Source organism: Rhinocladiella mackenziei (assembly GCF_000835555.1).
Source record: "Rhinocladiella mackenziei CBS 650.93 unplaced genomic scaffold supercont1.7, whole genome shotgun sequence".
Lineage (NCBI taxonomy): Eukaryota > Fungi > Ascomycota > Eurotiomycetes > Chaetothyriales > Herpotrichiellaceae > Rhinocladiella > Rhinocladiella mackenziei.
In genome coordinates this window covers 54,581-66,378 of record NW_013550598.1, presented here as the reverse complement: position 1 = coordinate 66,378, position 11,798 = coordinate 54,581, and the positions used below count along the sequence as shown (strand labels likewise).

The 11,798-nt window shown below is 48.2% G+C and overlaps 5 protein-coding genes across 5 annotated transcripts; 2 read left to right on the top strand and 3 right to left on the bottom strand.

The window, feature by feature from the left end:
• Window positions 1-548: 548 nt before the first annotated feature.
• Z518_08892 (uncharacterized protein) lies at window positions 549-1,691 on the bottom strand (the record flags this gene model as incomplete). Its single annotated transcript, XM_013412849.1, has 2 exons — window positions 549-1,165; window positions 1,220-1,691. The coding sequence occupies 2 exons, from the start codon at window positions 1,689-1,691 to the stop codon at window positions 549-551; spliced, it is 1,089 nt and encodes a 362-aa protein (XP_013268303.1).
• Window positions 1,692-2,816: 1,125 nt separating this feature from the next.
• Z518_08891 (uncharacterized protein) lies at window positions 2,817-4,125 on the top strand (the record flags this gene model as incomplete). The annotated part of the gene is made up of 5 exons (XM_013412848.1): window positions 2,817-3,098; window positions 3,159-3,310; window positions 3,365-3,532; window positions 3,592-3,844; window positions 3,934-4,125. The coding sequence occupies 5 exons, from the start codon at window positions 2,817-2,819 to the stop codon at window positions 4,123-4,125; spliced, it is 1,047 nt and encodes a 348-aa protein (XP_013268302.1).
• A 1,037-nt stretch (window positions 4,126-5,162) lies between these two features.
• On the bottom strand, window positions 5,163-5,759 carry Z518_08890 (uncharacterized protein; the record flags this gene model as incomplete). Its single annotated transcript, XM_013412847.1, has 1 exon — window positions 5,163-5,759. One exon carries the CDS (start codon window positions 5,757-5,759, stop codon window positions 5,163-5,165), a length of 597 nt encoding a protein of 198 aa, XP_013268301.1.
• Window positions 5,760-6,921: 1,162 nt separating this feature from the next.
• On the top strand, window positions 6,922-9,007 carry Z518_08889 (uncharacterized protein; the record flags this gene model as incomplete). Its single annotated transcript, XM_013412846.1, has 6 exons — window positions 6,922-7,199; window positions 7,254-7,706; window positions 7,756-8,172; window positions 8,222-8,541; window positions 8,600-8,614; window positions 8,670-9,007. 6 exons carry the CDS (start codon window positions 6,922-6,924, stop codon window positions 9,005-9,007), a joined length of 1,821 nt encoding a protein of 606 aa, XP_013268300.1.
• Window positions 9,008-11,330: 2,323 nt separating this feature from the next.
• Z518_08888 (uncharacterized protein) lies at window positions 11,331-11,760 on the bottom strand (the record flags this gene model as incomplete). The annotated part of the gene is made up of 2 exons (XM_013412845.1): window positions 11,331-11,591; window positions 11,662-11,760. The coding sequence occupies 2 exons, from the start codon at window positions 11,758-11,760 to the stop codon at window positions 11,331-11,333; spliced, it is 360 nt and encodes a 119-aa protein (XP_013268299.1).
• Between the last annotated feature and the right edge of the window lie 38 nt (window positions 11,761-11,798).

Genomic DNA, 11,798 nt, shown 5'->3' with positions numbered 1-11,798 from the left:
CTAGGGTTTTGTGACAAGATAAATAAATACGGGATCCAATATATGGGTATTAGGGACTGAGTTTGACCGTTTCAAGATCTTTCCACTGAAGTCATTACACGTTACTCCGTATTTCCACTATATGACCGGCTTTTACCTCGCGCTGCATGCCACTGGATACGGTCGTGGACGTAGCCTTCCGTTGCAACGGAGTAACATGCGTATCTAGGGAAAGGTGCTCTGCCAAAAATCATGTCGAGACACGATAGTACGAAATGCGAACAACATTACTGAGTTTACGATCCAGCAGCTCTTGTAGAATCACTGTCAATGTGTTCACTGTCCTTTCTAGCGAAACTGAATTGGCCTTTATGAACATGATACGAAATCACAAACCAACTGCAAGCAAGACGCAGTATGTCGCCATCGCGCCGTCACAAAAGACTGCTTTACTTCATGAAAGATTGCAAGTTCTAGAGAGTTACTTGACAATATTTTTGTTCTTGGTGTTGACGTGATCATGTTCGTAGCTAGACTATGATTTTATACCAAACGTGCATACATCTAATTTACCCTACTTTTGCAGCCTCACCGTTGGTAGCTGTGAACTTGACACTTTCCGATGCATCGGACGTAGAATTGGCTCTGTGGAATTTGGTTCCATCTGCTGAGAAGTCCTTGGGTATCTCTGGGCCCCAAACTGCGAAGGCTCCGGCAGCGCTTCTCTGTGTTCCTGTGTGGATATTGACCAGATCTCCATCTGCGTAGTGCTCAATAGTGAATCCACTGGGATCCCTCCAGTAGTCGAAAATTTGAGAGCCAAGAATGTGTCTTCCAACCCCCCACAAAGCGTAGTGACCTTTATTTGCAAGCCATTGGTGTCCAAGCAGCTGGGTATCAAAATCTTCCACTTCGTAAGAGGTGTGATGCATATGATTATGCTCTCCAGGCATGGCGCGCGCCAGGAAAAGAGAATGGTGATCCGAATATCGCTCTCCCAGGTCCAGATGCAGAAAGGTGATCACATCGAGATCTGGGTTCTTTGGGCTGTACTGAACGTCCGAAGGAACGATATTGAATTGAGAACAATACCACTCTACCTCTTCGTCCCAGTTGCCAACATTGTAACCACAATGCCCCAGTTTGTGGACTAGCGCTGGCCCTGACACATATCGTTGGAACTCTCCTTGGTATTAGTTAGTGTCGTGATGATATCTAGATCTGTGTTTGAGAGACTCACCGAATCTCCGCTTGTTAATGCTGCCATTCAATGGCCCTTGATTCTCGACTACTCTTGAAGGGGCCGTGTTGGCGGCTGGCCTATCCTCCTGCCCGAAGATTATGTGGAGGTAAAATCCTGCTGGGGTCTTCAATGTAACCTGCCGGCCACCACCAGGAAATGGGTCAAGACTGTTCAACTGTGCCCCTTCAAGAGCCGCGGCTTTGTCCAAATCAGCCTGAGTCTGAGCAACGAATGCAGGCCCGCCGAATTTCGTTCCTCCTGGGCCAGCTTTGCGAGCAACATAGCAAAACTGATCCCTTCCATAGCCTCGATATAGGATTACTTCCTTGCCGCGCCATGCTTCCACAAGCCCAAAGTCGGCAGCAAATTTCTCAAATGCATTAAGGTCCTCATGTTCAAAATATACAAAAGAAAGCCTCTCCAGCTGAATCTTTGAGGCGTTGTTTTTGATTTCTGAAAGTTTTGTCATACTTAACTCGTGGCAGTTAATCGGCTTGGAGATTGTGTTGTCATTGTCCTGTCATGAAAAATGCTCAGGATGCCCTTGCCCTATGCAGCGGAATGCCTCCATGCAGGTATGTCCGGAGTAATTATGTGAATACGTGAGCAGATCCTCCGGCCCACCATGAGGTTTCTCCGGCCCACTTCGCCTGGAAAAAATTCGACGGGGGGTTGAGGTGCTCCGCGCGGGCCCCTAGTTTCTACCGCATCACCTTGCAGTTTGGAGAAATACGAAGAAGATCTCGAGGGGGACGAAGAGATCCCGTGCCGGGCGCAGGGCGCATATACGACTCCGTCTACTATGGTGAAAAAAGTGCGAGGCTCGAGATGGGGCACTGAAATATATGGAGGGGGCCATCGAAGCAAATTTGCCTTTCAGGCGCGTGAAACGTGTTGCGGCAGCATAGTTGGTGAGATGGCTTTTCTCTAAGTTTTCTAAGGAGCAAGCGCTTCTGAATGGGGTGAATAGCTGACTTGACAGAATCGTCTGAGAGTCGTTGCCATCCTGCTCCTGCTTGGGCCCGAAGACCTCATTTTGGTATCTGCAGTCGATATGAATTTTCCTCGGCTCGGCGTGCCAACTCTTCTTACAATATGCGCTTGCTCGATTGTGTTGTATGCGCTCAATGCTACCAGGCTTGCGTTCAGACGAGGCCTTCAAAAAATTCCTGGCCCGAGACTTGCCCGATTCACCAACTTGTGGCGTGTAAGCCTGGTATGGAGTGGAAATGCGCATGAGAACTACAGAAAACTGCACAAGAAATACGGCCGGATTGTTCGAACGGCTCCAAATGTGGTTGATATCTCGGATCCGTCCGTCATACCAGTCATATATGGCATTGGTAGCAAATATATGAAGGTCGGTTGGGCTCTTGCTGTTTAATGTTCGGATTGCTCAGATGGACGACAGTCAAACTTTTACACCACACTAGCCACGCCATACGAGGGCGAAGTCATGGACAGCATGTTTTCGACTAGGGATCCGGAATATCATAAAGGGCTCAAAAGGCCTGTGGCACAAAAGTTCTCTATGAGCTCAATCCGCACATTAGAACATCTCGTGGACCCATGCAGTCAGATTTTCAGCGACGCAATGACTGATCTCGTGGGGAAGCCTGTTGACCTGGGAACATGGCTGCAGTGGTACGCGTTCGACGCCATTGGAGCAATCACATTCAGTTCAAGGTTTGGGTTCATGGAGGAACGAAGGGATATCGAAAACATGATTGAAGGGATCGACTTTGGCCTCTTCTACGCCGGCATCGTGGGACAGATCCCCTTTCTTCATCGATTCCTTCTGGGCAACATGACTTTGATGAACATCAGAAGTCGACTGGCGCCCCATGCGCCCGACCCAGTGGCGACGGCTACAAGGGTAAGAATTTCCATCACCAATCCTCCTCAGCTTTGTCCTAATGACTGCATTTGCCTCTAGATGGTACTGAAATGTCTCGCGGAATATGATGAACGAGATTCAGAGTCTTCCGACAAGAGGGCAGATTTTTTGGCCTATCTACGCGGACAAGAAAAGAGTGGAGGGAGTCGGATAAGCACCCGCGACATGATGAACCATTTGATGAACAATTTGTAAGCCCTGGATGCATGCCAAACGGAATCAAATTGTACTAATGGACCATACAGGCTAGCCGGAAGTGACACAACAGCCATCTCCCTCAGAGCTGTCTTCTATTACGTGATACGTGATCGTCGGGTTTACGAAAAGCTCCAACAGGAGATCGACGAAGCCGACAAGGCTGGAAAGCTGTCACGGTTCGTTACATTTGCCGAGAGTCTTGAGCTGCCATATCTGTGAGTTATACAACTCCATGTCGCATTGATACTTTGAATGACTAAATACGAGTAACTAGGCAAATATGTCTCAAGGAAGCCATGCGAATGCATCCTGGAGTATCCTATCCTTTGGAACGAATCGTCCCAGAGGGAGGAGTAGAACTCTGCAACCAGTATCTTCCAGCTGGTACCATTGTTGGTGTAAATGCTGCAGTGATTCATCGTGACAAAACCATTTTTGGCACCGATGCCGATCAATTCCGGCCAGAGCGCTGGATTCAGTCTGAGTCTAACTGTGATGTCCAAAACATGGAACGCCATCTCCTTACGGTAAGTTTAAGAAACCCCCACCTCCCTTTTTTCCCCTTTCCCCCTTAAGCTATACAAGAATTTTGACCTGTTAACACACTATGAAATAGTTTGGAAGTGGAGTAAGAACCTGTATTGGTAAGAACATCTCAATCATGGAGATGGGGAAATTCATTCCTCAGATCCTGCGCCAGTTCCACCTCGAATGGGCATCGGATAAGCCGACGTGGGATGTGAAAACCTGGTGGTTTGCTAAACAGTCGGGAATGTTCGTTACCTTTACCACGCGGAATAGGTCCTAAGGGATGTTCGAAGGTGGGTGTATCTGTTGGCCACTCTTATACTGCGAGCATTGGAATTTTTGACAAGACAAAAATTTGAAATCTTTACATTCGATGAAGGTCTTACTATACCTCAGATTCAGATTTCGATTGGGAGACACAGGTAGAGAGAGAGATGTCCATGTACCAGCCCGCTACAACCCAGATTGATAAACTTCTTATACTCGACTTTATTGGTGACAAAATCTTGTCGAAACGGAGACCATCGATAGCCAGATTTATTACTTGAGCTGTCCGGCAATGAATAACTTCGGAGATCATTTCGTCCGCGATCTCCTTGGCCGATGTCGTTCACAACGACAGCCACGTTTGCCATTACGAAAGGATTTGCTTCATCGATCAACTCGTCCGAAACTTCATCCATCCCGCTTGTTCTAAGTCGTGCTCTCGACTGGAATGATACTTTTGCCGTCAGTTCTTTGATCTCATCTTGTCGTTTGTTCTAGGCTCTTGCGAACGCATGAAGAGGTCGTCAGGTGGATTCCAGAAGCGATAGACAGGCTACATAGGCGGCAGAGAGGGTTTGACACGTCACAATACCAATGTCGAACACAAAAAGGCGTAGAAAGACGAATGAAAAGGTCTTTCGTTATAAGGGGTCAACGACATCGTTGAAAGAGCACCAAAAAACGCCAACTATGTGAGGGAAGCAAAGTAGATGGAAAGGTACTTCAAACCCCTAGGGAAATGGAGGGTGTTCAGGGTATCTTTCCATCACGCGTACAACGACCGCACAACTAGGCCCGATGGGTGTTTAGCAATGTTGCTGTGGAACGCAAGTCGCTGTGGGTTGTCGTTCTCCCGAGATATTCCTTATAACAATACTAGCTTCGCATTTAGGAAGGTTCCCTGAGATATAAAAGTAGTTGAGAGGCGTTGGGACAGAGGCGCCTGCCGCCTTGAAGGGGTGAGGGAGTCGGAGGCGGAGTTATGGGAGGCGACTCCTGACAACACTGGATTCGCGATTGTGCTCGCTTCCGTGTATCTCGATGGAAAACCTAGAGACGGAAGAATGACTCAAAGTCGTCTGAAACTTCATCGTCAAATCCATGTTTATGCTCTCTGCGAATGGTTCGTCCCTTCTTGCGTGATGGTTGTTTGGCGTCTCCAGCTGGCCTTTTATCAGAATGTGCACTTCTCGATTCTTGCTGCTGCTCTTTCTGAGCCGTGTTTGTCTGAACAACCAAATCCAACAACAGCATCTGCTCGTTCTTGTTCAGAGTGCAGTACCGTACAAAATATGCCAAGCAAAGTCCCGATGCTGAAGGGGATTCGTCATTTAAGATGCCCTGGATGAAAGGGCTATCCACGTGGATCTCGGGCGGCTCTGGACTTTGATTTTCGCATATGGTGACCGAAGATTTGTGAAAGCTGCAGTTGTTGGAACTCAAAACGTTCTTTGATAAAATAGAGTCGCCGAGCCTCGTGGAATGAGCGAAACGGCTATCATAGTTGTGGGTGTCCCTGTGCCGCGCAGTAAACCATACATCAAAATCGACATATTGCGGCTGGAGAGATTCTTTGAGCCAGCTCTTGGAAGGAGCTTTGCTCCAACTGGGGAATTCGTTCAGGCGAGAGTTTTCATATTGACTCATGGTGGAATTGATGTCAGGTTGTAAGCTTGGCAGGATATGGGTAAAGCTGGATCGAGAAAGGCGAGGGTGATACACTGTGGGTGTTGGCCAGTCACGTGACTAGTTGCCTTGGCAACGTCACGTGAGGCTGTTCGGCTTGGCAACTTGCGCCCTTCCTTCTTTTTGTCTAGATAGAACAACAACACATTCCTTCTCTAGACTCCACAGTCTATCAGTGGGGTCTAGAGAAGAGATGAAAGAACGTGTTGTTTTTCTATCTAACAAGAGAACAAGACTGAATAAGTGCAAATTCTGACATTGCCAAACCAACTTCCTCACGTGATTGGCAAACGTAGGGTAGAGGAATTGAGATTCTGAACCTGCCCACAAGAAGGGAGGCCAGAGTTTTAGTGACGGTCCCCGTAATTCCTCCGGAGTGGGCTGGCCTTGAAGCCCATACGGGGGAGCTCAAAGTGTATTCGGGAAATAATGATCTTATTGGATGTAAATTGGCGTTGTTTCTGCTCCCGGCAAAAGTCGGCAATTCTCGACGCCGTCTGGGGCCCCCCACCGCAGATGCTGGGATCTGGGGAAAAGACTCCTCCCACCACAACTTCCTTTCAATCCCACCGCTAGGCATTTGCCATCTTCTTCAAACTCATCCACAGCGCCCATCGACATTTCTCAGACTTTCGACAAGATAGCAAATCAGGTGCAATCAATACTCTTCCTACATCTCATCCCCGCCATTTCATAGACGGGAGATGCCATGACTTCTTTCGGCCGCGGGCTCGCAAACCCCGATTCACCCGATCCTCCACTCGTTTCACAGCAAGATTTATCCACGATTGAAGTCCAAAACAGCACCACTACATGCCTGACACAATTTCGCGTGTGTGATCATTGTAGGATGTAGGCTTGAGTATAACCATTCCTGCTGTTGATCTGGGACACTAACCTAGTATTCCAGAAAGAAGGTCAAATGTGAGCTTCTTCTCGGTTTCTGTGGATATCTTTCGTAACTTTCTCCAGGCGATATGTTCCGTCCAAGTTGTAGTGCATGTGTCGCGCGGAAAATTCAATGCACGTATAGCAAACGCAAGCGACGACCAGGTCAGCTATTCTCACAGCCTGCGTTTGTTTACTGAAACATGGCCCAGGACCTCCGCGAAAGAGTACCTCCATGAAGCCAAATGATTCAAGCATTTTGCCTCCTACCACACAATCACAGCAACCTAATGAACGGCAAAGACACGAACGAACGTCCCCGTCTCAATGGCCGATCGATATACCAAATCATCTCGATCTTCGCGGAGAGTCATGCTCTCCCAGAGATAGTAACGGAGATGCGCCCTCCTCTTTGTCAGAGGTTCAGATATTCGATTTTAGGCCCTATTCCTCTCCAAAAGCCTTCAATGACGGATTTTCTCTTCGTTTACGACCGGAGACCGAATATTACCTGTGAGCAGCACATTAACGCCTTGAGATCAATAAACTAACTTTCTGCTTACTTAGATTCGATCTCTACTTCGACCATTTCAACACGGCATTCCCTCTCTTTGACCAATCGCAGCCGAGGCAAAAGGTGGATTCACCATCGTTGTCTCCACGACTGAAATTGGCAATGTTCACCATCTCATCTCGATTTGCCAAGCAACCTTTCGCAGACAGGATTCCGTCGCCGACAGAGTTTGCCAGTGCTGCCGAAGCTCTTGGATCTCAGAAATGTTTTAGTACCGACGAAATCAAGAGTTCGTTCCTTCTTTGTGTCCATCATCTCTCAGAATCTCTAAATTGGCACTCATGGACCGAGTGTGGAAAACTAACGCGTATGGCTCACCTTTGGAGCTCCGAATACATCGTACACCAGGCATCAAATACCTCAGGCAAGAAAAAGTCCGACCTCGAAGAGTATCGGAGTATCTGGTGGTCCATTGTGTGTTTAGATACCTGTTGCAACTCCCTTGCGTAAGTATCTTATTCTCATGCTGGAGCAGTTCTCACATTCCCCAACAAGATCAATCCCGCACGGCTTGGCTTGTGGTGTGCAGAATATCCCGCTTCCAGAGTTCCCGGAGACCTCGAGTACAGTGATGCAACAGACTGCGGAGAGCGATGATGACCAATATCTAGACTTTGGGGAGACCAGTTACTGGGAACTAATGACAAAAGTCTTCAAGCGTCCATTCACTCGGAGCCGACACCTTTATTATGCGACTTGTGGGTTAATGGCTGCTGTTACCGACTATCGATTTGGACTTTCACGACGCCGATCAAGAGCATCAAAGGCCCGGTTACGAGAACTGCAGAATGACATAGCGTCTGCCAAAATGGCTCTTCCGACCATGTACTTCAATCCGACAAGGTGCTACCATTTCCAGGAAACGGAACGAGAACACCACAATCGCCTAGATGTGCTGCTACTCGTGGGCTGGTGAGGTTCCTACCGAAATTGTGTGTCTAGAAAGTTGACAAAATCACAGTGCTGATCTCCTCCTTTCTATCGCCGCGGCCCAATCCTTGGAGCTCGATGAAAATGGCCCTAAAGAATCAGCTCGGGAAGAACGCTGGCAATCGATTCTGGCAAAAGCATACGATATTGTACCAATAATTCAAAGCTGGAGCCCTCAGTATTTCGAGCAGATGGACCCGATGTGCGCCTATATCGTGTTTTTGAGCTCTTCAGTTCTGACTCTGGAGATTGGGCTCACGCAGTCCTCAAAAGCCTCTGATCCGGTCATTGTCAGTGACATTAAACTCTTGTTGCTGTTTCTTCGCCAGATTGGCCAGTATTGGCCAGTAGGTGAGTTTATGAGCCTGCAAATCCTTTGACCAGAGTACTAACTACCTTCGTTGGATAGGATGTCGCCTCGAAAGTTCGTATTATTGTTCCGAGCCCCTCGCGATTCATTTTTAGTAACTCATATCCAGGTACAGTGTCGGAATTGTATAGGAACTCATGCAGCGGCATCACGTATCAAGAAGCCTTGAAATTTCTTTGGAACTTCACCGCTTTACAAGGTCGAATGGATGCGACGAAGGTTCCACCAGCTCATCAAGGAAACAATATCGATCAATCCGCTGGCAACGATCGGCCAGGACAGATCGAACTTCCGGATCAGCAAATTGATATGGACGGAATGGACTGGCTCGATGATCCCCTTGTCATTTCCTTCGGAAAGGACACGAATGATACCGAAGTTTCAACATTCGAAGCTCCGTATTGCGAAAGAAGTTTCCAGAGTCTGGAGCATTTGATGGGTATTTAACATCTGAGGCTGTCTCAAGTGGGATTTAGTACAGTCCTTCATGCGTGGATTTCTCTTCTCCCCGCGGCCACAATAACCCCGATCGGACAATCATGGACGACACATCAGCTACTTGAGCAGGCTGTGTCTCAGGAGAAACACAGAGCCTAGCGCCACCTGGATCTTGTACCCTCATTTCCTTAGAAGTCCGTCGGCCTACCGCTCCAGACGTCTCATTTCCCTCTGGAAGGCCGACGAATTTCTAGGCACCGCCAAGCCCGCTGGAACCCCTTCTCAGGGAAAGAAGGCGCTTTTCCCTGATTATGAACCTACGCTATAATTGGCTGTTCAGAAAGGGGCCAAGCCCGTTCAAGCTCAGTGCCCCTAGCAGAGCGCTGAGTGCATTTCAGTGCTGTGATTTTACGGAGGACTTGTCCTATTTCGAAGGGGTCCAAGGACCGTCCAGACTATATACTTTCGAAGCGTGTACGAAGCGTACAACGCTTCCGAAGGTCCTTACAAGCCTTGGCGTCGCCACATATCACATAATCGGATCCAGTCCATGTACCACCTCAGGGAGTGGGGGGCGATGATCCCATCGGATCCAGTAAAAGTGTGCCCACTCTCGTGCTGAGGCCGAAATGTGCACTTTAAGCCTAAGTACTGATATTGCTGGCAGGGCCGCTGGCTGTTACCTGCAGGAGTGGTAGGCAATGATTCAGGTCTCAGTTGGGATGTACCTACATTTCACCTTCCTAACACTGCAGGCTGTACATGAATTGCATACGCGAACATGGTTTTTCCTCTGTTGGACGACGAGAGGTCTCCATAGGCGACGACGTTGCAGATGGTTGCTCTGTGCAACGATGTAGCATTCGTTGTGTCTATAAAAGGAGTCTCAGGACCTCGACAAGTAGATAGAAAACAGAGCGCCCCTTCATCTCAAGTTGCACAAAAAGTTTGACATCCTCCGTCGTTAACGGCAATTGTTTCGGAGGATCGATCGCGTCAAACGTATTTGAATGGATACACCTCGGACCGAGAATGGACTTGTTGTCCGACTAACTCCATGGAAGAGGTCATCAGGCAGAGGAGAGACACATTGGAAATGAAGAGATATAATATGGGTAGATGTCAAACTGGGTGCAACTCGAGATGTCTTGAATGCTCTGTTTTCTATCTACTTGTCGAGGTATTGAGGCTTCTTTTATAGACGTGCGAATACTACGTCGTTACTCAGTGCAACCATCAGTAACGTCGTCTATGGAAACCTCTCACCAGTGTTTCAGCTGTGGAGCCTATACACAATAGCCCTTTTGTTCAACAGTAGGAATCCAAAGTTCTGGGGCCAGAGGAAGAAAAGAGCACGGATGAGATACAGCGAATAAATGCGCACCGTTTGGTAGAGCTTCTGAGAGCGCAATAGTGCGCATCCAAGAGACAGTTGGTGCACGGTGAGCCACGTAGAGTCACGTCGCACCTCACCTTTCGTTCGTGGCACCGTTCGCAAACTGCGCTAGATCTCTTATAGCCAACACGTGAAGCGTACGTAGAATGCATTTCTGCTCCTTTGACCCCGGCAGTGAACTTGCTCTTTTGGAAATCGTAACGGACGAAGATACAGACCGCAGTGCACGGTGCCGGAAGAGCAGAAAAAGGGTAACAAAAGAAGCTGGCCGAAAATCTGCCTCCCAGGTTCTTCTTGCTGCGGGCGGTCTTTGTAACACCCATCACGCCACGAATTCCCAGCCACTGCGAAGGTGGCAGGAAGGGGGCTGGGCGTTGGAAAGGAGGCAGGAAGATGAACGGATCGAAGGTATAAGAAGAGCCTTCGAACCCTTAGATAGACAGACAGGTTTCAGTACATTATCATTCCACACCCTACCTTGTGCACTCGCAACGATTTATGATCCTTCTCTCCACACCCTCGTAACAGATCGATACCCTTCGTTGATATCGTTGTTACAGTTGCCGTCTTTCATCCCCAAAGTATGTGAGCAATTCGTCCATGCCTGGTAACCTGTCTACTGGTGCTTTGGTCTCGACGTCTGTTGTCTTCGAATATGACTCGCAAAGAGTCTTCAGGGTCCTGATCTGCCGATTGTAGAAACCGCGTGGTTTGCCAAAGTCGGCGAGTCCAATCGAGGCCGGATCTATTCGATGAAGCCGTGCCAGCGTCTGAACAGCTTCTTTCCACCTTCTCATAGTCAGAATGAGTCACTTGAGATTGTCTATCATCTTGAATTGCTTGCAAGGCGGGGCATCAACGAGAACAGCGGAAAATGAATTGTCTCCATGAACAAACATACATTGCATTTCTTTCATCGGCTGATACTCTAGGTATCTAAGCATCCTGGAAGATGCGTCCGTCTAAAAACTCCATAATGTAGAACGGTGTTCCAATCACATTGCTGTCTCCACAAAGGCAGTAAATTTTGGGTGCTGGGATATCGGTGCCGTTCAGGGCACGAATAACTCGATACTCGCGCTCAACTTGATGTGCCGCCTTTGTGAGTAGCTTCCCCGGTGGCTTCTTGCAAAGTACAAAATATTGTCCTTTGCCATCGGTAAGTTTGGATGTTGGGTTGGACTGTCCGAATCCGAACTGCAGGTTGGTATGAGAGTCAGAGATGTCCCTTGTCCGGACCGGAAACAGGCATTCATTGAAATCCTACCTGCTGGATCTCTACCGGGACCTGAATCTCGGGAACATGTTGTTTGAGATAACTGTTCCAAGGGCTTTTTATCGATCGGCTGTCGCATTGTATGGACATATTGGTCCTCTTAGCGGAAGAATAACTTCCGAATTTCT